This window comes from Passer domesticus, chromosome 7 (assembly GCF_036417665.1).
Source record: "Passer domesticus isolate bPasDom1 chromosome 7, bPasDom1.hap1, whole genome shotgun sequence".
Taxonomy (NCBI): domain Eukaryota; kingdom Metazoa; phylum Chordata; class Aves; order Passeriformes; family Passeridae; genus Passer; species Passer domesticus.
In genome coordinates this window covers 10,010,001-10,036,344 of record NC_087480.1, presented here as the reverse complement: position 1 = coordinate 10,036,344, position 26,344 = coordinate 10,010,001, and the positions used below count along the sequence as shown (strand labels likewise).

At 37.5% G+C, this 26,344-nt stretch overlaps 1 protein-coding gene and 1 long non-coding RNA gene across 13 annotated transcripts in view; one reads left to right on the top strand and one right to left on the bottom strand.

Annotated features, from left to right (window-relative positions):
• The window catches only part of TENM1 (teneurin transmembrane protein 1), an 818,347-nt gene that overhangs the window by 646,663 nt on the left and 145,340 nt on the right, over positions 1 to 26,344 (top strand). For all 12 annotated transcript variants that reach the window (XM_064426811.1, XM_064426812.1, XM_064426810.1 and 9 more), the window contains one exon: positions 15,518 to 15,758. In XM_064426811.1, the coding sequence (XP_064282881.1) occupies positions 15,518 to 15,758 (241 nt within the window). The remainder of the gene's footprint in view (positions 1 to 15,517; positions 15,759 to 26,344) is intronic.
• On the bottom strand, positions 6,442 to 9,967 carry LOC135304442 (uncharacterized). Its single transcript, XR_010365831.1, has 3 exons — positions 9,919 to 9,967; positions 8,880 to 9,176; positions 6,442 to 8,299 (listed from the first exon to the last, which is right to left on the bottom strand). It is a non-coding gene; the product is annotated as an uncharacterized LOC135304442 (long non-coding RNA).

Sequence of the window (26,344 nt, the reverse complement as noted above, 5' to 3'; positions counted from 1 at the left end):
CTAATGAAATATTGTGTAACAAAATGGAAATTTATCATTTGCTTTTATGCCTTTGTTTAAGTGACAAACTAGGGCAGGTCGCTGTGCCCAGCCTGGACTAGGCACCGTTTTCTTTCTTGCTGCATTTGAATAGAACTCATTTAGTATTTTATTTTTTTAAAAAGACTGTCTATTGAAGATTTTCAAACAAAGGGATAAAGTGCTGTCCTTTCAGCTTTCCATGCTGTCTCTTATCTCTCCTATGTGAGATGAGACATACTGCTTCACAAAGAGGCAGGTTACCAGGTATCTTGTCTTTTATTGGGCTATAGAGTAGAATCAGGGGTATGTGCATATATTCAGAATCCACAGTCTTTCTCTTGTAGATTAAAAAAAAAGGTAAATTGGTTATTCAAATGGACTGAAGTTATGCACAGAGTTTTCCTTCGTTCCTACTGCAATCAGTGAGAAGCCCCCATTGGCTATATTTAGGTAACATTTTATTTACTTGGCTTGGCAGGTAAAGGAACAAATGACCAGAGCATTGGTGACACATTGGTCAGGGCAGACACACTGCCCCAGGCACCAGCCCGGTGCTGTGCAGGAGCCCTTGTGCCTCCTCAGAACAGCTCCCTGACTTCAGAGTGCAGTCCACGGCAGAGAAATCTGCCTCCCTGACTTCTGCCTTGCATTAAGTGCTGCCTGTATCTCTATGGTAAAGCTTTAAAATGTAAAATCTCATTTCTTTGAATGTGTGCTGAAACCTAGACATTTCTGGAAATGTGTCAATGGCAGTGACATTTCCCCAAAGAAGAGATCTCTGTTTGTAGGAGAAGCTCCTCATCAGAGCAAGAGACTCACACAGGAAAGACAGTTGTCAAGATACTCACCTGGAAAGTCAGATAATGGTGGGGAAGAGGGTTGCAAATGATACCTTCATACCTGTACACAATTAGTCTTCTCCCTTCCTCACTCTCTCTAATCTCTTGTAAGCTGCTTCACTGAATATAAATAATCAAAGCTGAGCCTCACATGCTCAGATGAAAGCTATAAAGATTGGCTTTCTAGATTTATGAGAAGTCGTGTTTCCTCTGCTTTCTACCCTTAAGTGTTCTCTGCACTGCCTGGTTGTGCCTGTATGCATTGGAGTCTGCTGAGCCATACTGTCAAGTCTCAGGAAACTTGTCACCCTACATTCACTATTGCCAAGCTTAATAAGACTTAGCACTTCTATAGTGCATTTTTATGTTCAAAGTGTTATAGGAATATTAAATCAAATACTGCTCTCAGCTGAACTGGATCCCCATTCATTGCTCAGTTTTGCTTGACAGTAAGAACTTGGGACAGAAAATAAAGGGCTTCATTGCACCAGTGGAATCGTCAGCAGAGACTGTGAGAGAGAGGAATGTGTTACTGTGTCCATGAAGAGAGTGCACTTGGCAGTTCCCTTGCATTCACCTGGCTTATGTGAAAGGAAAATAAGAAAGTGTCTCACTTCATTTGTGCTTTTCCATTCCTGCTTTTGGGTGGGGAGCATCATTGACTTTAATGATAGGAGCTTGTCACCTATTTTTGGTACACACAAGGACCACTTTTGCTTGTGCTCTCTGTGTACTTCCAATAGTAACTTCTTGCAGTCCTGCTGGAATCTGTGGTATTTCAGATTCATAATGTTCTAATAACTCAAAAAATCTGTTCTGGAAATTTTCCAGGTGATTTTGCATATTCAGTGATAATGTGGACAACGTCATTTGCTTTTACAGCAGCCATTCAATGATTCCCTTAATAATACAACCTAATAGAGCACCTTTGTCTTTGACTAGCGCCTGTGGGGGGGCTTTTATTAGGAGACATGGAGGTCTTTGCTGTTGCTATGGGATTGCAAGGGGTTTTCTGTAGGAAAATAGTAATTTTGAAAGCAGGATGACGTGTTTAGTTTTGTATAGTTAAACCACGATAATTTTAGTGCTGCCTTTACAGCATGTGAAATGAAGCAAATGCTTCACAATGAAGATGAACGCAAACATAGACAATGCTGTCATCCTCAGGGATCATCTGGAGGGGGATGAATCACTAATCAGTAGATGAATAAACTTCCCAAACCATTTACTTTGTATTAATGTTGGAGCTCGATCAATACCATAAATGTCAACTACAGTTTCTGTCATTTAGCTTGGTCTCATGAAGTAAACATTTTTGCATTAGCTATGCTGTCACGTGTGTGCAGCAGTGGTTTTAATACAGATGATGTAGCAATATAATCATATTGTGCTATTGAATGGCAAAGATACTCCCATGGGATGAATTGTAGCTCAGCAGATGTTCTTCCTGCACAGGCTCTTTGGGACCAGCGCCGGTGTTTTGCAGCTCGCAGAGGCAGTCTGGGTGTTGGCACATGCGCTGCAGAGCTGAGCTGGTGACAGATCCTTCCCTTCCCTCTTTTTTCCTGTCTAATCAACGGGACAGAATTAGATCTTTTGAGATCACTGCAGGCTGTAAACTAGCCTGGAAGTGTCTCTGCAGCCGTCTGATGTTCCCTCCTATGTTAGGCAAAATTTTCATCTGAATTTGGACTGTGAACTACTGTACAGCTGGCTTAGATTATGTCTTTATACTCAGTTCTTCTTTTTTCAGCTGGAACCAATTCATTGACATGTTTACTCAAACATTTTTCAGCCATGTGTTTTTTTCTGCAGTAGGGTATGCTTCATTTTGATAGATATATGGTGTGTTGCTTTTTCTTCAATATAAGATTGTAAAAGAGCAAGTGGAAGAGGAGGAAAGTTATGTTTGAGCAGCCCTCTCCTTTTGATGTGTTTGGGGTTTTTTTCTTTCCTAATTTCTACTTAACATGAAATTCTGAAAAGTTCCATTTCAGCTGAATGCTGCAACTCAGCTCCAATAATTGCTTTTAAAAGAACATTTTGAAATTTTATAAACTGAAACTGCCTACAGATCTTCATCCATTTTGTCCATCCTCTTTGGAAAAAGGCAGCTGTTGCACATATTATTCCCAACTACTTCCTTCACTTCCCTGGTACATTTGCTTTGTTTGCATTCAGTCTGAATATTCCATAGTAAGGGAAAGCAGGTGGATAAAGCACAGTGCAATGAACAGAACTACTTGCTCTCTCCTAGTTTCCTTGGTTATTCTGTTCCTTAGTTCTATGAGTTTGGCAGAAGGTGCTTTGTTACTTGGTTATTGCATCATTCAGCTTGAAGAGCAGGAGTCCCATTTGTACTGCTCACAAAATCTGTATGAGGCTATTGCTAACAGTTATGTATTTCAAAAGACTGCAAGAAGCCATCAAAATTAGCATTTAAACATCAGTGGGAGGATTAGAAGGAGGCTATTCTATTCTGTACAGTAAGTCATGTGTTAAGTTTCAAATTGCTGTTCAAGTGTCAGTACCCAGCTCATTCTGAGATCTGTAAATGAACTATTTTTCTTTAGCTTTTAACTTTTGCATTACTGGTGGTACATGACTTCAAGGCAGAACCATTCCTTTCTTTTCAGCCATCAGAAGGGATTGCCTTAAATTTGTTTCACTAGTTGGCTGAGTAAATTACATGCTCCTTATTTTCCCTAAATGTCTTGTGACTAAACTGGTGATGACCTGATCACATAGGAAGAAATTCACCAATGGCTGGAGCAGGAAGCAGTCAGTGAGTGCAGTTTTTCTCCATGCTATTTTAATAATGTTCTAAAATGAAATCCTTCAAGACTACAGAAATTTAATTTTGTAAATGAACTGAGGAAACATCTAACTTCTGTTCTTTCTATTGGGTGGAAATTCAGTGCAGACTTTCTGTGTGTATAAAATATATACATGTATGTTATGTACCTACACGCATGTACCTGTTTTTCATATGTAGGGTTTAAATTTATATACACTGAGATTTGTGTATATACTGCATGCTTACTCTATGTGGATTAATAATTATCTATATAAATTTCTACACATAAAATATTTGCAACTTTCTCCTCTCAATGACAGCTAGTAGCAACAAGTTTCTAGGTTAAAATTTGTTGGTAAAACAAACAAAACCCACTACAGAGTATTCCTTATTATTAATTTTAAATTTCTGTCTTGACAGTTTCATTTAGTGATAGACTGTGCTTTTATTGTGAGTATGAATAGTTGCGTACCTGAGTTCATGACGGTGTTTCTCTATCACTTACATTTTCCTTCCCTTTAGATTACATAATCTGTTTAGTGTAACATCACTAATCTACTCATCTGTTTGTAAAATCCCTTCTATTTTCACCTTTTTTTTTCTGAAAAACCATGTCAAGAATGGAACAAATTATTCTACAAGATGTGCACGTGAGGGTTTAACACTACTTGCCTTTTTACTTTCTGTCCATTTTACTTTATTTTCCATGCTGCTGCATTCTTTTACTAAACCTGTACATAGAAAAGAAATTTTCATTGAGCTGTTTGCAGACATACCCAGGGCCATTTTCTGAGGACTTGGAGTTAATTTAGATCTCAGCAATCAATCTGAGGTACCTTGCCTTTGCCAGTGTGAGTTTTCATCTGCTGATGTATGGCCCATTCACATTCCTCTGCTGGACCTTCTTCTTTCACGAATTGAAGTACCTCTGTGCCAGCCTGTATTTTACTGGTTCAGTGCTTCATTCCTTTCTAAATTACAAATACAATAACCCTGTTCCTGGAATAGAACTGTACAGTGTTGCACAGCTGATACTTTGAAGTGGCAAATTGTCTTTTTCCAAACATATTAAAAGTAGATACACCCTCTCAAAGTTGGGCTGTTTTCTTCTGTGGTTACATCTAGCAAACCAAGGCAGAATAACATAATTGGAATTAATTATGGAATTAATCCCATATCATGCAGTTGTAACTGGAAAAAGAGATGGGCCCTAAATTTACCCCTAAATCTTTTGAATAAAGCCCTCTGCTCAGGTGTTTGGTCACAACAGGTTTTGAGCCATCATCCTGGCAATAAAAGGAGAATGAATGATTCTGTGAGGCATACAGCTTTTTGTACATAAAAATGAAGCAGCCTTAAAACCCTATTGACTTTCCTGTAGGTTAATATTTTCTACTAGGTGACTATAGTCTATAAAAGTCAAGCCTGAAACAGATTAACCTGAGTTCTTTGAAGTTGCTATAAATTGCTGAAATTTGCCTGAATACTAACTGTGTAACACAATAAGTCTGATGTTTGACCTTAGAGGTGTAAAATTAATCAGAATCCATAAATACATGGCCTCAGTTTAAAGAGGAACCATATCCCAAATTTTCTAGAGAAAATTTGCACTGTTGTGATTAAGACAGTGAAAGCCTTTGGTCAGTATTTTTTTCCCCTGGACTTTGTAAGTATAAAAATGTGTGAAATACCAAGTTCTTTTCAAAATTCAAATGCTGAGCTGCCTACAGGAAGTTTCCAGCCATGTTGGGTGGCTATCAGGTGTGAAATTCTCTGAGCACTGTGAGGAGGCACTCACTGCCTGTGCAGTGCTGGCCCTGCTTTGTGAGCCTTTGTTCTGGCTTTATTTTCATGGATATTTCATACTTTCAAAGAGTTTTCTTCTAAAAGCCATTTTTTCTCTGTTTGAAATTCTGAAATATGTGGGAGTTTGGCATAGGATTCAGAGCTGAACAAAGACTAATAATCTGTTTTCTGTCAAGAACCTGAATTACTGAGAAGTTAGTGGGCTTGTTTTTCTTTGGTTGTAAGTACTGTAAGTTTCAGTTGAGGTATAATTATTTTTATATCTTATAATTATTATTATAAAAGCAGCTTCACATAGTCTGGAAAGTAAACAAAAATAGCTAATAATGAGTTCTGAATAATTTGGAGTTAGATTTCAGAATGGTGTGCAAGTATTTACTGCATCAAGCTCTCAGACTTTGAATCGGTTAAAGGTAAATTTCTTCTGTAGAAAAGGGCGAGAAGTTCTTGCCTTAGCACCAACTCTTGCACTGTTTGACCTCAAAATATTAATTATTTTTTATTTGGAATGAGTGTCTTGATAAATCTCGGAGTCTTCATTAAGGATGTCTTCCCATTTGATGTTTTCTTTTGTTGAGGTTTCAATTATTTAATTACAGGTCTTGATATGAAACTAATCATGCATGCATCCGTATGAAGCTGGCATACTGAAAGCATAAAATCATTAAACAGTCATTACTATAAACTGACGTTGGCCTGTAATTTTTGCAGTTAACGGGGGAGTTGATGCTTGGTGAACAATCCAATTAAAACTGGCAACAAAAGACTTAAAATGTCAGCCAAATTGCTTTTTAATAGTCAACGCAGCCGTCACAAAACATAAACATTAAAGTCCCCATAGTAGCATAAAGCTTCATGGTGAAACAATTCTAGAAAATGAATAATAATTACGGTATCCTGAGAATTCTCTTAATAGATCTGCGCTCATTAAAATACTTTGTTGGCTAGATTCATATGAAAAAGTATTTTTCCCTTGATACTTCTTTATGCATTTGTTTTGAAGGTTTTATTCAGTATTTTATAGATGTAATTTCTAGTAATATTCAAAAATGTGTGTCTTATTTACAATGAGTTTAAATAACTGTATATAGATAAGCTTTGAGTGAAACACAAAGAAATGTCTTGTGAGGTGAACTGAGGATACAGTCACAAAGAACTTCTATAGCCTATTGATGCTGTAAAATAATGTAATCTTTGTTAATTTTGAGTTGCACTAGATTCCTTTGCAAGTTGAGCCAGATTAGCAGGAGAAGCTTGTTGAACCTTCCAGGCTGAAGTTACCCAGCTGAATCTGCTTCTGCAGCAGGGGCCTTGTTGGTGCTTGATAGATGCTGTGCTCAGAACTGCAGATGGTTAAGAGAGTGCAGGGCTCCTAACAACAGGCACGAGAGTGGAGTTGGAAGTGTTGAAGAGTTCTGTGGAATCAGGGCATAATCCCCAGTTTAGTAGAGAGGTTGAAGCATATTGGTATTTCAGAAAATGCACATGCTTGCTTCTAAGTGCCCAGATGTGCTTTAGAGAGACTGCTTTGAAGGCTGTGGCCTTGTCTCCTATTCATTTTCAGGCATTACGTTACCTGTTTCAGTGTTGTTATTTTGTCTTCCCTTACAGAAGTTTGGCTTTTCTTTGAAAAATAATGGATTTGCTCTTTACCATCAGTTACATATGTTCCATTGTCTCTCCTCCCAGTCAGCTCAGGACTATAGGAGAAGTGTCAGCATTCCTAAATAAAATGTTAGCAAACGTCAATGCAGGTATAGATCTTTTTGTAGAAGTATTTGTTTTATTTGTGCATTGAGAGGGACAAGAACTTGTAAACTTCCTCCAGGGATAAAAGGCAGGAGTAGTCAATCAGCTAATTCTTCACTGAGGTATATCCTTTAACTAATATAGTGTAATTTAGACACCATGTAAAATCATTTGGTGGGCAACAAATAGCCTTCTATTATGCCATCTGACAGTTACATGCAGCCTCCTTAAATGGTCCCTTGTAATTCTAAGGGTTACTGAGAATAAATTGATGCTAACTGTGCTATAGCTAAGGTTACCATTCTTCTTCCTTTTTAAAAACAATATTTTGCTGTTTAAATAGATAATAAAAATATAATTTGAAATTAATGTCCATTTTAAAATTTGTTTCTCTTCTAAAGCAAAACTTCAAAAGGATAATATATGTTTTAAAACTCAAGCATCTACATCTGTACTTGATATTGACTGTAAAAATAGATGTAGGATTTCCAATTATGCTCTGCAAAATCATGTTCAGGAGACATTCTGGATGTCTGGTTTTGACAGGATAATCTGGAGTGCAGATAGGTATCCTGAGAAAAGCTTTTACATAGCCAGGTGGGAGAAACTGGAGTATGGTTCATCCTTGAAGTGAGAAAGTTCAGGTGCTTCCACCTTGAAATAAATGAAGAGTAAGTTTACAGTGCTGCCAACAAAGCACCAGCTCTGTCTCAGTGCAGGTAGCTACAAGACACTCGAGATCTTGTCCCCAGTAATTTCAGAGCCCATCGGGGTTGAAGTCTGGGTCCTGATGTAACTGGCAGGTTTAACCATGACTTGAAGCTTACCATATTCCTGTAGAGCCACAGAATAGTCTATGCTTGCAATAATATGAATCAACAAACTGCTGTCTCTGATGGCTGGGCTTTAATCTGAAGAGGATTCTGTACTTTGGTGAGCTGGTGTCACTGTCCCAATCCCAAAGGAGGCAAGTACTAAAAGGAAAGAGTCTTCCCCTCAGCCCTGACAGGGCAGCAAGCTCAAATGCTGCAGGGCTTTATGTTATTTGGGTCTGTAACAGAGCATGTCCTCAAGCAGTCTTTTTTTCCTGAAAATGTTGCAAAATAACAGGAACACAGATGAAGTAGGTAAGAGGCAGGCAGGGTGGTGACAAAGTGGTTTAATATGTCTGTATTCATGATATTTCCACTGACCTATTGGGCTGAATACACAGGGTGTTTCAATATGATTTATAGTTGCTAATTCCATTACCCATAGATCCCTTTCAGAAAGCCCTCACAGCTAATGAATTTAATAACACAAGGGCCAAAACTTGAATATTTTTCACCACCAAAACCATCAATAACTGCAGAAACATTAATTTTTACAGCCATGACTGCTTGCAACCTATTTTACCAATCATAAACTGCTCTTTAATCAAAATCTGTTCACCTCTAAGGTCATCAAAAATTTGCTGCCAGGCTACTTGTAAGTGCCTGTCTTTTGCAAAGCTAGATGATAGGCTTACTCTGTAAGCTATAATCTCTCCCACTTTGTTCAGAGTTTTAGAATAGTGATTGTGCTATCCCCTGTGAGTTCCCACTGATAGAAGTTACAACTCGTGATATTGACTGAACCCACCACTTTTAAGTAATGGCAGGAATTACACATTCTCCTGAAAATACCACCTTTTTGCTGGCTGGGAGCTGTCAATCTTCACTCTGTCCTTTGAATGCTGTGTGATGTTAATTGTAGCAGCAGCTGCTTGATCTGCTAAACAAACCACTGGAAGCCTGAGCTGGTTGTTTAGGCTGTTCCCTCAGACTCCATCAGAACTGGAGTGCTGCTTTTCTTCTCCCTCCACATTTTGTCCTTGACCTCTGGGTCTCAGCCACCAAGGGGCCTGTCTTGTGTTGGCACAGACTGGAGTGATTTAAGAGTCCTGTCTCAGCTGGATGGGTATTAAAATCTGGCAGATGTGCCACCTGCAATGAAGGAGGGAAGGGAGGGAGTAGTAGTTTCATTGAAGATTTTTCAAATTAATTGACACAAATGTGAGCATTTCACATAAACGGAATGTTTTTCACATAAATATTATACATAGAGCACATTAGTATTTAGCAGCTATGTGAAGTACCATAGAACAAAGCTGCAATTCAGGCAGTTCAGTAGAATAAAGGCACCTCAGGAACTGTTGCTCTTCATTCCCCTCTGGCAATGTTAATTTTATATGAACACACATCAGCATGTTTATATTGTCAGGTGCTTCTGTATGATAACATTTAAACCTTGCATCTCACCCACAGTACACAGCATTATTACCTGAAACTCGTTTCAGGTTACAAACTACAACACAGAGAGGGACATTTTAGAGTGCAATGTTTATGACCAAAATTATTCTACTTCAGCAATCAGGCTCCCAAGTTAAAACACTGAGTGATGGAGTTAATTAAGGAGGAGTAGTGCTGTTGTAGCTGTAATGCTGTACATACATAAGTGCCTCTAAAGTGAGGCAAAGTTTGTCAGGAAAGGTAATGTCTTTCAATGCACCAGCTGATACAGCTGCAGAGAAAAAAGAGGTAGCTTTGGGCCCAAAAGCAAAGCTTTCTTTTGGCTTGAGTATATTAACATTTCTATCATCAGAAAAAGCAGAAACGTTCCCCCACGCACACCTTAAAAAACAAGTGTATCAGTCTTATTTCAAGAATTGTGCAAAGTGAAACTTACCAGTTAAATATACAGCACAAAGACAATAGATGCAGAATTTTTTGAGTCCTGAAAGACAGAATATTATTAAATGCATCCTATCCAGAAAGTTGGAAAAGGTAGCCATGTGATAGTTCTCTAGAGAGAAATCACTGCCTTTCCTTCTCTAATGGGTTCTAACCTCCATTCTTTTGCCTGATAAAATTCTCCCACATCTTTCTGCAGCTGACTCAAGGAATAGTTGTCTGCAGAGACCCTTTCAAGACACTTAGATTTTATTTTTGAAATCTCTGAGATCTCTAGTATTTTTTCACTTTTCTCGTGCCATTAATGGAAGTTTTATCAGAAATGGAGCTCAGCAGTGTTACGATCCTGATGTGCAATGATAATGGAAAATTACTGGCAATTGCAGAAGTCTTGATGATGAAAATTCCTTATGCTCACTGTTGCTAATGGTTTTAAGGTATTAATCGTTGATATCATATGCAGGTAATAAAGTCCACTTATGCTATTTGACTTGTGAAGATTTTCTAGTAGACAAGTTATACAGCATTTATTTCTTAGATATGAATTGAAAGTGTAGATTAAAATCTGGGAAAATCCCAGGCTCATGTTAGGCTACCTAAATAAATATGGACTCCATTAGGAGCTTTAGGCAAATTTAGTGCTGTACTCCAAGAGACTTTATTAATCAGAATTAAAGAAGTATAAAACATACACTTCTGTAAAAATAAGAGTGTTTTAAAGAAAGATATGCTGGTGGTGGTCCTGTTGTGCCTTTTTCCTCTGGTGTTCAAAACTGGGTAATTACATTTTTGTAAAGTTTCATGGAATTAGGTCCAGAATGAGTGTTTGTAAAATATAGGTACTTAGGTCTTACAGGACAAGTTTAGCTTTTAATGTGAAATATTAAGACAAGGTAGTGCTGCCATCATAAGCAGTCCTTCCTGCTCCTGTGCAGAGCACAGAGACCTTACAGAGCATTCCAGTACATAAAGGGGTTAAAAGAGCATGAGAGGGACTTTTGACAAAGGCATGCAGTGATAGGAGGAATGGATTTAAACTGACAGAGAGCAGACTTAGATCAGAAATTGGGAAGAAGTTCTTCCCTGTGAGGGTGGCGAGGCCCTGGCACAGGGTGCCCAGAGCAGCTGTGGCTGCCCCTGGATCCCTGGAGGTGTCCAAGGCCAGGCTGGATGGGGCTTGGAGCAACCTGGGGGAGTGGAAGGTGTCCCTGTCCAAAAGAGGGGGCTTGAAACTAGATGATCTTTAAGGTGCCTTCCAGCCCAAACCATTCTATTTTCTAAGCATGCCTAAAAAATAATCACTGAGTAGTTTGTAATTGAGCAGTAGTATACCCACAGAACTTTTAAATAAACTGAATTAAGCTCCCGGAACATATGTTGCTGTTTCGTTCATTAAATAATGCATTGCCAGCTAATTCACACTCTACTGAGACATATCCAGTAAATTTTAAAAAATATTCCAAACATACGAAGAAATAATAAATTCAGGAACTGAAAAAATTAAAATATTTCAAAAGCACTATAGGTTAGATGAAAACCTTTTATGGTTCATTACATTTTAGTATACTATCTCTGATATACTTCACCTAATAACAATACAGGCTATTGTAGCCTTGTCAGTAAATGATAAAACAGTTCAATTACCCTGTCTTTTATATGGATCCAAAAAGTATCGTGAAGTATATTTCACAACTGTTTGGAAAATAGTTCTGCCAAGGCTTGGCTAATTTTCAAAACTAACTTTAAATTATGTGCTAACTAGTTGATTAAGCTGTTTATTTCATTTTTGCCAGTCTGTAAAGCAATTTAGCTGCATGATTATGATTACAAAGGCATTTTAGCCTGACTCTTAAGGAAAATGAATTTATGTTACAAGAAATATTGAGGGGACAAAAATAACTCCTTTCTTCAAATTTCAAAGGACATAGAGAAAGTAGAACACCTTCAAGCTAGCAGAATTTCAAGGCAAGATTTTCTTGTTTCCAGTGCCATCCCTGCTGCAGTTTCTCTTGTTGTGAGTGCATGAAGTTTGCAAAGTGCCTCAATGCAGAAGAGCTAATCAAATTAACACTTACTGTGTTATTCTTGTTATTGAATAATGAAAGCAAAACCCCTAAAAAGAAATACATATTTTTAAAAAAAACAACAGGTAGAAAGAAGTTTGAGTAGAGTTTGTAAAGTGGATGGGGAATGTACAAGTTGGAGTAAAAGAAATCATCAGAATGTTGTCTGGAACTTTTCAGGAAACCACAGTTTTAGATGTGCTCTGCTGAAAGGAGATGACTATTTTTAAAAAATTACTTCTGAGGGGAAAGTATTTAGAAATTTTTAAAATTTGTCTCTTTTGTCTGTAAAAAAATGAGCTAAATACAAATGAGAAGGCCAATGATGAAGATCAAGAGAACAGTTTCTGGCTTGGTTATTCCTCAGGTGGAAATCTAATTTGAAGCAAATTATTCCAAGTGTAAAATTTGAGCTGCAATAATGTTATATAGCTACATATTTATATGGATGGAAGTTTCTGTCACATCAATGAAGACAATGAAAACAAATAAGTCTGTATTTGCATATCATACATAAATGTTTTGATGTACAAGAATTAAAAAATATGAACATTATTAGCAGCCATTAAAATAAAAGCAGTTGTTACAGATAGCATTAGGTAAGCCAATTCCTTTATCAGTCTCATACATTTTGGAAGTTTGTTGGCTTTAGACAAATTATATTTCATAATATCCCCTTTTGGGTATTTAAATGATTTTGCAGTAAGTTACTTTACACAGACTGCTGTTTATTTAGACTCCTGAAGAATCCTAAGTGTGCATATTTAGATTTAATGCTGCTTTATATCCCAAACAATATTTTTTGTGTTATAAAAATAATGCGCTATAGACTTTGTTTCAAGCAAAATAAAACCAACTCTGCCAAATAAGAAAGTCTGTAAAAACTAATTGAAAACTAGGGCTGATTCTCAGACTAATGAGTTTGCAGTGCTTCACTGAAATGAGGGTCTGATGAAGACTTTTTAAATCACCAAAATAATCAGGCTCAAGTGTGAGGTTTTCTGCGATGCCAGTAGTTAGATGAAAGGGTGACAAGTGTGATAATTAAAAAGGAATCCCCCCAGGAAATCTGATGTGTTGCTGTATTGTGATAAATTGCACTGGGAGATATAAGGTACCCTACCAGCCAGGGAGACTTTATTGTTCAAAAGCAGAACCAATCTATTGCATTGAACAAACTAAACTCTGGCAGGCAAATGTGTGCCATTGATGGGATAGGACAGGATAGATAAAAGGGGAAGAAGGGAACTAAAAGTTGTGTTGCCTTATGTATTATACCGTTTTTTTCCCAAACACCTAGAGAAGCAAATCACCTTGGCTGCTTGGCATTTACTGCACAGCTCTTGATGTACCTTGTGGAGTCTGTGTCTCCTGGCAAAAATCAGCATTTTTCTAACAGGACAGTGGCTAAACCATTGAAATGGCTTGTCATGCAAATTATAGGTTGTATAATAATCCTGCAAATTTTCTGTAGAATGGATTTACAGTTGATACCTTAAGTAAGGAAATGTAATTGATCAAATACATAAGGATGCTGGACATCAAATATATGCAAAATCTGGGTAACTTTCAATTCTAAAATAGCGGGATACAGGATTTACCTAGATTAATTATTATATGAAAGTGCCTTAGCAGATTATTTTGGAGCCCTGGACTGTTGACTCTGGTGATTTAATTTACTGAGGTCTCCAATTTTCTAATATGCTTAGAACTGCTTTTCTGGTGTATGCAAACGAATATTACAGAATAAACCTTAGTGCAACTGTAAGAATGCTGCCTTGATAAAAGATCAGTGAAATTAAAAGGATTAAGCCTGGGCCAAATCTGTGACAGCTTTGCTTACCACAGCATTGAAAAGCTTATGTGGAGCACTAAACAACCTTGCTTCTCCAGCTGGAGTAAATTGGGACTGTCACAGAGAAAAAGGTGCTTTTTTTCAACAAGCCATTCCAGGAAAGGAGGGAATACACTTTCATCTTTTGCCTTGAAGACACATCATGTCATGATATAAAGAAAGTGTGTGTTCTAAATGGATGACAACAGCTCCTTGCAGGGAATTTTTGCAGGTCCATCAGAGCTTTGCTCCAGCTGGATTTCTGCAAATTTAAGTGGACATCTGCTAAGGTAAAAGGGAGAGTGAGGGTGAGTACAGAAATGGGATAAAGCCTCATTAGACACTGAAGTGAAGTAGCTGGAGGAGTTTCAGGTTAACTTCTTTATAAAGTGTTTGTCCATATCTGTGTATCTGGCTGTAGTGAGATTCTTTGGAGACGCTGAAGTAGAGAAAACCAGGTTTTGTTCTTCCTTGAAAGTACCATTGCACCATGTTTGTGTCTTGGTTGTCCTTTGCAGGAGGATTGAAGCTCAGTGCCTCAGGCTGAGCCACCTTGAGCCATGTGGCAGCATTTGTTAGCACAGGACAGGAGCCTGTGCAGGCACAACATCCCTTTGGGGTAGGGAGCCAGCCTGAGGGCCCTATAGGGCAGGGACAGCACAGGGAGCAGGGTCTTGGGTACCCATCACAGGCATCTTTGGGTGTGCTCCTTCTCAGACTGGTCCAGTGGCTGTGAGCTCCCTGCCTGTTCATCTGCCTTCAGCTGCCATAAAACCTTTTCTGTGGGTGTCTGGATGATTAGTGCTTCAGAGACCTTTTCTCAGCTCCATTTAACAAATGCAATAACAGACTCCAGAAATCTGTTAACATTATTTTAGGAAAGGTGTTTGTTAGGGGGCAGGACTTATTCAGTCATTTTCTCTCTCAAACTGAAGTGCAAGACTAATTTTTATGCTATTTCTTTCATAGATGTTTTAAATAAGAATTATACCTTGTGAAATCAGTTGGTATCTGTGATGCCATTCAGTGTTAATTTATATGTTCTTTGCCTTCATCTCCAAAAAAACCTGACAAATTAGGTAAATGTTATACCACCTTTTTTTTTTCTTTTTGGTTGTTTTTTGGGTTTTATTTGTTTGTTTTGCTGTTGTTGAATTACAGTGCTGTAGGGTGTGTCCGTATCTGATAGTTTCTGTTTAAATAGACTGTTATATTTTAAATTATTTCAAATATTGCAGCAACATTTACAGGAAACAGGGTAAAGACATTATAAAGTACAATGCTTTATTCCCAGTAATTATGGTGTGGAAGGATCACAGAATGGTTTGGGTTGGAAGGGACCAATTTCAACCCCGTGTTGTGGGCAGGGACACCTTCCACTAGACCAGGTTGCTTCGACCTGGCCTTGAGCTGGCCTGTCCAACCTGGCCTTGAGCTCCTCCAGGCATGGGTCAGCCACAGCTTCTCTGGGCAACCTTTTCCGGTGCCTCACCACCCTTACAACAAAGATTTACTTCCTAATACCTCAAATGTGAATCTGCCCTCCTTCAGTTTAAGACCTCAGTCTCCACTTTCCTTTTTTAATTAAGATGAACATAAATGAACCACCAACTGCAAAACAACGTCTAAAGACCGTCTTAATCTTTCTAAAATAATAACCCTCTGTGTGTTTGGTTGCCTTTTCCTTGCTGTTTCAGACATGCCCGGTAGCCCTCACAACCAGTTCACCTTCAGGCCGCTGCCGCCGCCGCCTCCGCCGCCGCACGCGTGCACGTGCGCCAGGAAGCCACCGCCCTCGGCCGACTCGCTGCAGAGGAGATCCATGACCACCCGCAGCCAGCCCAGCCCTGCCGCCCCCACGCCCCCCACCAGCACACAGGATTCCGTGCACCTTCACAACAGCTGGGTCTTGAACAGCAACATCCCGCTGGAAACCAGGTATGGGCCGTGGCTGTGCCAGAGGATCTCAGTTGTGAGGGGAAAAGGAACACGATGGGGAGGAGGCCTGGCATTGACACAAGCTGGTGATGGGCAGCTACAAGTCTGTCCTTCAGGACATGCCAATGTGTTTGGCTCTGAAACCCTCTCAAGTAGCCACGTGACGCTGTTTTTGCTTGATTCATCTAGGTCAAAAATACTTTAAAAAGCACATTATGTAAAGTTTTGGAAGATAACGATTTCTTTAATGTGTGTAGGTTACACTGGTATTTTATGGTTGTGTGCTTGTGGGTTCGTCTTGCCCAGGATTTGTGCTTGTGGGTTTGTCTTGCCCTCCCACATTCTCCCAGGACCATTTTGTAACCAGCAAATAGAAGTTTGGTTTAATCAGTATACTTTGGCACTTCTAGAGTCACCCAGAGTCAGGAATGGTTGGGGTTGGAAGGGACCTTTGGATATCATCTAGTCAGGCTGTAGCTTTTCTGTGGATAAAAAATAACAGAAATAATACTAAAATAACATTTTTCTCAATATGCATTTAATAATTTATAGTATAAATAGCCAAATACAATTATATAGTATATGTAGCCAAATGCAATTATATAATCATTTGGCAATGGAGAAATGATACTTGGACAGACATTGGGCATGGCAAGACTTACCTCTGGGAGCTGGAAAGGGAGAGTTCAAATTCAGGATCATTCACAATTTATGCAAATAATCTACTCAGAAAAGCAATTGAGATCAAACACATTCTGTATTCAGGCAACTTACTTTTCAATACCCAAAGCTGTGCACAATCTCCTCTGACTTTTTGGCTATAATAAGCTTTTTTTTTCACTTGTTAATACCTGATAAGTATTAGCTAATTTGATTGCTTTCAACTGCAGCTGTGTTTGCTGACTTGATTTTTAAAACAAGATCTTAATTTGCGGTCTTCTTCCTCTTCATTGTCAACAGAGCCATCAGGAGGTTTTAACTGGGGTTTCCTTTGGGTTTTGCCATTTTAAAGCACGTAAAGGGCAACAGTTTGTGAAAGTTGTGTCTGATGAAACAGATAAATTTCTGACATCCACCTAATTGGATCCAGAAAATATAAAGTATTATGCACAGAAATGTTTTGGGGGATTTTTAACACATGTGCCCGAGGCCCAGTTATCACAATTAATCACTGAAACCTAGATTTTGTTCTTTTACAACAAGGTTGGTTTTATGTTATTACAAAAATTAATCTTAATGTATGTCTTTAAACACTGGACTGCTGCTCATCAGAATTGTCAAGTTTTAGTTCTGCTATTAAGTTGGGGTCGAAGAACATGCCAATTCATTCTGAAATCAAACTTTCCTTATTTGTCTTAAGGACAAATCTCAAAAGTAATCAAGGAGGATGGAAACTTTTCTGCAAAGTGAACATAAACAACACTTCAGTTCAGCTGATCCTGCTGGAGCCAGAAGCTTCTGCTTACACAGTCTTTATAAAGATAAATCTCTGCTGTTTCTGGTCTAACAAGCTTATATATCTATCTATACTTTATGCTGCAAGAAAGGTGATCTCTGGGTGTTCTGTCCCATGAACTTTTGGTTCACTTCAATTAAAAGTCAAGTAGATCTTTTTAAGGCTGTGCATCCCCATTCATGACATTTCCATCAGACTTCATTGGGAACAATACTGTTCAATTTATTTTTCTATCGAGTTCAGTTAAAATTTTCTGGTTTCATACTATTTTTTGCAAATTTCAAGCTTCTCTTAAAGGACAAATACAGAGATGTATAGCTATATCTATAATTATATAAAGGGCTGTGCAGTGAAGTAGGAATTCAGACTGGAAAACAACCTTTGGGCTACACGTTAGTCATTCACAGATCCTGGGAATTTTCCATGTTCTGACCCTTCAGTGTTTGTTTCAGCTGATTTTATGCCCCCACTGGTCACTCCCAGAAGCCTCTCACAAAGCTGGCTGAAAGGTTGGATAATCCATAAGGAAAACCTGCGAGTCTGTTTGCCAGGATGGATCTGCAGTTTGTGTGCAGACAAGTGCTGTGGCAGGGGAGCACTGTAATAAGAAACATTTGTGATCACCACTTCCCAGAAGTCTACAGTGCACAGTACAGCCTTAGAGAAAATGAAGGGCTTGCAGCTTGTTTATCCTTCCTTTACCAGGGAAGGATTCTGCTAGAATTGAACTGGTGCTTTCAGTTCAATTCTGGCCTAATATGTGGATTCCCTTGCTTCTCCATTAATGTTTAGCTGCCCATTAAAAATGATCCTACAAAATAAAGAGAAACATTTCAATGATATATTTCTGTGCCAAATCTTCAATAATACCAGATCTAGCTAATATCTACATACCTAATATAGCTAAGCAGATTTTTTTTGTTGTTAAATTTGGAACATTTGCAATCAAAAAGAAGACTTAGTAATGTATTCCCTGCTGTAACAACTAGGCAAAATCAAAATACACATGTTCAGCTTTTCTTCTGTCTGTATCTCCTGTTAATCTCCTGTTAATAAACAGGACATGTGTTTGATGTTGTATCTACTGTCATGAAATAGTAGAGAATTTTCAGGCGGGAAAAAATTTCCTAGATCTATTTATGTGACTGTAAAACCTATTCACTTTGGACAGACAGAAATTAAGAAAGTTTATGAGTCTGCTCATAATGTGTCATATTTCTGTGTCAGAAAATTCTCTAGATTTGAAAATGTTTGCAATACTCAAATTAAACATGTACTCTTACATAATTAGGGTTTGAAACCCTAGATTAGATGGCAAGGGGCTGCAGTAGAGGTATACTGTGGTATATGTGTTTGAAAGTTTTCTTGTACAGTAAAATTTGGTTTCATTTTTATAGAAAAGGGCATATCAGAAATTTTGTTTTGTGCTTCATCTAGAGGTGTTACACGCACTAATCTGCAAAGCAGTTTTGTCAAGACCTAACTTACTAATGCAACTGTTTAATGATGAGACTGACTTGGAAAGATGAAATTACTTGTTCAATTTCACACTAAAAGCTAAAATTAAAATCTGTCTGTGTGTTGTTGCCAAGGCCAGTTCCCTAGCTCTGGCAGTTATTCTGATTATAAGCAACCCAAATAAACATAAGAATTAAGAACAGCTTTAGAACTCCAGAGGACATGTTATGGAACACCTGCTGCTGAGGGAATTGGAGAAGAGCTGTACCTGTAGGAGGTGTACCAGCTCAAACTGGTGACTGTGCTGCAGCCTTCAGCATTGTAATGTGCCCAGAGATGCAAATGCAGTCTCCATCTATGCATGTGCACACGGTTTGGGAAAAATAAACATAGCCATTATTAAAATTGCTTATGAACATGCAGTAATTTCATTGTCACACAAAGAAATAATTTTTACATATTGCCAGAAAAAGACTGCAAGGATCTCTCACACCACATAAAAACACAGGAAACATTGATTCTCTTTTTTAGCATAATGTTACTGGACTCTTAGAAAAATTGATTTTTTTCCCTCTCCCCCAGAATAAAGTACTTGCAACCTATTGCCTATTCCTTTCCTTTCCACTAAAATAATTGTTTTTTCAGGCTTCATAGATACTTTGCTCTAATGCTTCAAATCTTGTGATTTACAGTGTAATACATTGTCATTATCTCTGACAGCCCCATCTGAACATAGCTTACTACTTTTTAAGGAGTAAGTATTAAACCCTGATAACTCAAAGGAATGTTTTTCATTTCCTCCATGCCCTTCTAGTTAACTCAGTATTTGTTTCCATATCTTGCTTTATTACTTTGTTGGTTTTTTTTCCTGCTGTTTGCTACTTATTTTCCCACTTCAGTCAAATCCCCAAAGATGAAGTAAAATCTAGATGTTAAGTAGGGATTTTTACCTGACATTTTTCTTATCCTCCTTATAGTCTGTTACAGATCCATCATGGATAAATCATTGGTCACACTTATTTTGAGTTAAGTTTTGACATAGCAAAATATAATATTCCAAAGCATTAGAATTTTTAAGTTTTATGCCTAAATCTCAAAATTTAGCTAATTTTGATTTTGTTTCAAAGTGGAATTTTTAGTCCTATTTTGTGTGTCAGTATTTAAGATATTTCCTTGTTCCTTCCTTTTTTAAATCAGTTTTCTTCCTAGTTCCTCTAGCCCATTTAGCAGTGTTGGCAGTAAGGTTAATGCTGTGCTGAATGGACTGAAATCTCCCTTCACTGCACTGGCAATGAGCCAAGTCCTGTGGAAAAAGACAGCTTAATTTAAGCAATCTTATCACCATGGTAATAGCTCCTCTAAGGGGACAGTGAGGTACCAGACCATAAACCTGAGATTCAATTATCATTAATTTATATAAAACTTCGAAGTACTAGAATAATAAGAGGAGTATTTGGGGTTCAAGGCAGTTTTATTTTTAGTTACAATTCAGCAATATTTCAGAGCCCTAAAGTTTGATTATTCCTCTAAACACTTGAAAACTTTAAAAGTTTTGGAGTTCAAGAAGTGTATTTGAATCATACAGATAGAATCATTCCTTTCTGTGTTACATAGTTATTTAAGGTGTATAGGTATGATTAGCTCTATTTGTTTTCTGAAAATAACTTGGTTGTACTTCTGTTAGGTGTAATTCTGTACTATGGTTTATCTTTTGAGATCAACCTCATAATTAATTTTTCTCTTCAGGAAGTACATTGATAGCCTGTCAAATCACAGACACCTGTGTATGGTCCCTTTCTGTGAAAGATGGAGTAATTTTACAAGCAAAAATAATTAAATAAAATGAATCTAGAAATTCACTCAGTTCAGTGTGAGCTCTTGGAAGGTTTGATCTTTTTTTCTTGGTCTCAGTTTTTGAACATCTTGTGGATCTCGTGAATCTTGCCTCCAGTGCAGAGACTCAGAAAACACTTTTTTGTGCCTTGACTTTTTTCCCAGTTCCAGGTTTCCATAGCAAACAGAGCAGCTTTTACAGCTCCTGAGGCAGACAGGTGTTAATGATCATAAGCCAGCAAACAGGGAGACACTTTCTGCTTGAGCAGTGCAAGGGAACTTGTTTGCAATTGGAGCCTGCTCCTCAGTAAAATGACCAGATCTGGGGCTATTCCAAAAATAAATGCAGGGCAGGGCTTCCTTTATGATCTTTTCTTCAAATTATGTTGGTCAGTATTTGCTGTTATGACATTTCTCTTGTATTTTCTCATGTTCTACCTAATTAAACAATAAATCAGCACATATAGAGGCTGACCATGTTAAAAACAGACACGCAGCAAGGATTTTAAATTCAGTCTGAGTCCCGTGTGTTTTCACTGCACAGCAGAAAAGATCTGAAAATATTTGTCTTCTGAATTCCAAAAGATAAATTGAAGACATGACCATGAACTGAAAATAAAAGTTGTAAATATGACCTTAAATTTAATATTGCGAGAAGAAAGGTGTCTTTATGGAAATAAAAATATAAACATTTGTCAGCTACAATGAAGTACAACTTTCATGTCAGCAGCAATGGCACTTGAGGGTCCTGCCTTGAGTAGCTGAGATCCAGTCACTGAGGACAAGAGGGCAATTTAAATTGTTCATGCACTCTCTTGTGTTTTTTGTTTATGAGGGAAGTTTTTCCAGAAGTTTGTGTGGGCTTCCCTGGAATATTGGGATAGTATTTGTGTAAGGGTTTTTTATGGAGGCTAAATATAGTAACTTAAACAATCACACTGCAGATACTCCTTGCTCATTATTTTGGATAATGTGATGGTATATAAAGTTATAACTAAAAGTAAAGCTGTATTGTGATTTTATGGCCACCAATGAGCAAGCAGCCTTTTAGCTTTCTATGAAATAGTGTTTCCTCTTAGAAAACCAGAAATAGTCTGAATCTAGATTTTGAAAGAGAACAATAAATACAGGTTAATACAAAGGCTTTAGGTTGTGAGAAGTGGTCAGAGACATGAAAACAATTCTACCTTTTCATTTCCAAAAAATCAGACATGTATGTGTAATGTTACTGCCCAAAAAAATTCTATTTTCTGGCTAGCTATTTGTGGGTAAGCTGGATTCAAAGACTAAACAGTATTTGTGTAGTTCATGTGATACATCTCTTGTCAGGTAAACTTTTTCTTATTTGCCACAGCAGCTGTACAGCTTGGATTAGACCATATGCATGTGAGTGTAGGTACTTGGAAGTAGACTGAAATGCTGGGAACAAAAGTCAGAATATGCATGAATATTCATAGAAGGAAATTGATGACAAAGAGAACTGAGGGGTAACTACTTCAGTTAGTCATTCCTTTCTTTAAGTCATGCTTCCAACCATAGAATATAGGCAATAAAATTACAATATTTGGATTTTTACCCTTCTTGATTCATGGTTTCAAAGTACTCTGCAAACATTCTGTACTTTATATGACTTACATAAATATTCTTGTAACTACTTTTTTTCATATTTTCCACCAAATAATCTTAAAATTTCTTGAGAAAAAAAAAATAGAGCTAGCCATGAGATTATTCCTTCCTTACATCACAAATTTCTGTGTGCATTGGTTGTTTTATTCAGCTGCTGTTTGAGTTGGAGTGCTATAGCAAATTTTAAGCAACAGAAAAGCACTTTTGAAGATCACTGAATTAATGTAGAGATGTCACCATGTATCAGAGTAACAAAGCCCATAGTGGTATATGCAAGAGTCATTTATGTCCTCAGTGTGGTAATTTTAGTTTTATTTTTTTCATTAAATAGCAAATGAAACCAGAAAGCAGTTGTATTTTGGACAACAGTTCCATTATAGAAGCTGTTCTTGATTGATTTTGGCACCATCCTCTATTTATATAATATTATCCCAGATTTCTGCCAGACTTGAAAGTTTAGTCACCTGGTTAGCAGGCCTGGCTTGCCTACAGCAGCAGCAGAGCCAGCATTGCATCCCTTGCTCCATCCTTCAGTACTGGAGCAAAAAGAGAGGGATGTGGATTCCTTTTACATCCTTTCACATCCAGGGGCACAGTGCTCAGTTTTCAGATGCCACATGAGGAAAACATGAGTGAATAAAGGGAAGCAATTCTATGTGAATGGTTCAAAAAGCAAGTCCAGCTCAAAGAGGAAATTCTAACAAAATGGTTCTATTCCCAAAGACGAATCTCTGGATGGAAATCATGGAAAAATACAATTATAAAATCCATATAAATCATGGAAAAATATAATTATAAAATAAATTAGATAAGTAGTTTTCATGGCAATTTCTGTCTTCACCCATGACCATTTTGTTCCCATAGTTCTTGTACACAAAAAGGTGAAACAAAGGCTACAAAATTATTGGTCAGTTCTATCTATAATTATAAATCATGTCTTATATTCAGATATAGTTTTTCTGGGTTGTTTTTCAAGATGAGGGTATAGTGTGTGTATATCTTTGTGATCAAGTGGGTGTCATGGTTTATATATATATATAGATAGATAGATATCTAGATATAGATATATATATATAAAATACAGTTGCCTTGGTTTTATGCTGTATAGTTTGTTGAGAGCCATATGGGAGATTTATAAAATAATATATTCTAATTATTATGTAAGTTTAGAAGTGTCCTCTTCTTTCCCCTCCCACTTTGAGTACAGAATAGAATGGATAGAAAACCAGAAGAAAGTGAATTTCTGCTTGTTACTACTGTCACAGGAAATATTAAGTGACTTAAAATGGCTTGGTACCAATGTCTTCTTGTCAGTGTTTGCCAAAGTAAATGGGAAACTGTATCAGTTCCAAATCCCTTTTGGCTACCATCTCTATATATTTTCTGGCTATGCCAAAAAACACAATCCTTTTTCTGTTTCATCTGCTATGCCTCTTAAAAATTTCCTTTGCACTTCTGTTGACATCTAAAGGAATTTCTTCAATTAAATATCAGTATAGATATACAATTACATACATTACATGCAGCTATAAAATGTAGTTGAAAAGAAATTAAGCAACTTAAATGATTGAACTGAAGTCTTCTTGGTTTTTCTATCACATAGATTTGCAACAATTTTTAATGCTTTAGGTAACTACTTCTTGAATGTGAAACATAAACAGGTGCAAATGTATTCCTGCTTGGTTTATCCAGGAGAAATGCAGACTAATTTTTTGGCCAAGGTGTAGCAAGATTTGTGTTTCTAACTTAGCTGTTGGCTCCCTTTCAAGTCTGCTGTTGTTCTTCATTTTTTCTTCTTACAAACTCATGATTTTTAATGGAAATGGAAGGAAAGCATGTTACAGGAACAAATGAAGGTCTGGGCCTACAGATGCTTGGCACAGAGTTAATGCATAGAAAGTTACAGAAGTGGTACCAAGCCCTTGACAAAGTTGAGGGACATTTCTCCAGTATCAGGATATAAAAAAAAATTCTCAGAATTTAATTACAGAATTCAGTGTCGGGTTAATCTGGTTTCTGGTAATAGTATTATGTTATTGCCACATGAATTCAGTTGGGATGCTGCTTCAAGCTTTCATAAGACTTAAATTGCTGTTCCAGATAAGGAGCCAAAAGTACATAAAAAAATATCCTGATGGAGAGGTGTATAAAATGAACTCTTCTCTGATCTTCTCCTAGCTAAGAATTCATCATTTGTATGAACTGTGCTCTCTGAGTTGTCTGCCATTCCTCGTGAGGTTAAACAAGAGCACTCTGATGAGCCACAGGAAGCTGCTTCTCCACAGAATGGAAGGGGTTCTGCCACCAGCAGGACTAACAGTTCTGATCTCAGGCCTTGTGCCAGCTGAGCTTCCCAATAAGACCCATCCTAATAAGTCCCTTCCCTTCCCCTTTTGTCCGTGGCAGGTGGAGCTGTGGCTCGCTTCCCTGCCCAGTGTGTGCTGGGCTGGGCAGAGGGCTCCCTGCAGCAAAGGAACCCCACCAGGGCTTTTGCTGCTTCCCTTGCTGCTGTGGAGGGCTTTGGTCCTGGTAGGATCTTTTTCTTTTATTTAACTGCTCTTGAGAGTCTTCAAAGTTCAAATGTCTTATATTTGTAGAGGTGAACAGGTGGATGAAAGCCAAAGACATTGTGGTTACCTCAAAGAGGGAATGCTTTCCAACTGGCTCTTCTATATGTGAAGTTATTACTGAGCTTTTAGTATTTATTTATGTATTGGAGTTATCAGTGTAACAATATTAAGTGACTTTCATTTCACCAAAAAATGTCTTACAGATTATGTTCTGTATTTGTTTTTGTTGTTTTTTTTTTTTTTTAAGAGAATATTATCATCTTCTTTATGGATGTTTTTGAAGTTTTTTGTGAACATTTCGTGTTTCTCCACCTGGAAGGAGTGGTGTTATCAGTCACCCTTATAAATGCTCTGATTTTTCTTGTGTTCTCAGTTCACCAAAAAAAAAAAAATCCACCGCAGGCCTTAGCTTTTCTCTTAGATCAAATATTAAAGCACACATCAGGCTGCAGTCAAATCTAAACTTTTGAACTGCAGGTTTTATTATTTTGCTCTTTAGAAAGACAGCCTGATTTTAAAGAATTGATAACAACAGTTTAGCATGTCTGACTCCTTTGGGAACCATGGTGTGCTCAGATGAGGAGTCATCTGAGTTTATGAGAACATAGTCACAGTCTGGTTTGGAAATTTGTCTTTGTGCCACCAGTGTTTTTCAAATTCTATAGAAACGTCTGTGGGTACTCAATATACACTTCCAGAAACTGAAGTTGTAAACAACTGGGTTTTTTAAACATTTTCTCAGCATTATTTCACTGGTAGCTCAGTTTCAGTGTACCATTGCTTCAGAATCTGTTTTATTACAAATCAGAGCAATGTAAATTCTCCTCTGTGTGAATGGACTCATCTGTCCAAAAGAGAGTGATCTGGATCCAGGCTCTGTGCACTCTGCTGCTGACAGAGAAGTGCCTCTGCACACTAGCACTATGTCAGCAAGCCCTTGTTATAAATTCCTGTGCAAGAGTATGGAATTATTCCTGGCTATTGATTGCAGGTTGTTAGAGATGTAATAATAACAATTTTCTGTTCAGCATTTCCTTCCCTTTACCTCTGATACCTTTGAACTATGCACCATAAAGGACGATCAATACTGCCGATATCAGACCTTTTTGCTGTAATTTCCAAAAAATTTAAATGAGAAATTATCAAATAAGTAGGTTTTTATCATTATGTTTTGAACAAGTAAAGCATGCAAAGAACAATCGACTTTTTGTATTTGTAATATTTGTGTATCTATATGTGTGTATGTATATATGCATACTTATATGTATGTGCTTGTATCTAATAACATGCCTTATTTTATGTGGTGATTCTGCTTCTATTTCCCTGAATATCAGTAGGAATTTTGCCATGACATTTTTTCCTACCAAAAGTCTAAGTGACTGTGTATCTCGTTAACTGCTGACTGAGAAAAAACTTCTCATACTTGCAGAAGCTTTCATGTGTGACAGCAAAGCATTGAATCCAAAATAACCAACTGTGCTCTCATGGCCTGATAGGAAGGAAGCAGGTTTATATAGTCCTGTAAACAGTTATATTACTTCATTTGAATTTTTTATTTTACTGTATATGAGTTTATAATTTTTGAACTAAAATAGAGTAACATTACAATGTGGAGAGCAATGCCATCTTTCTAATGTATGTAT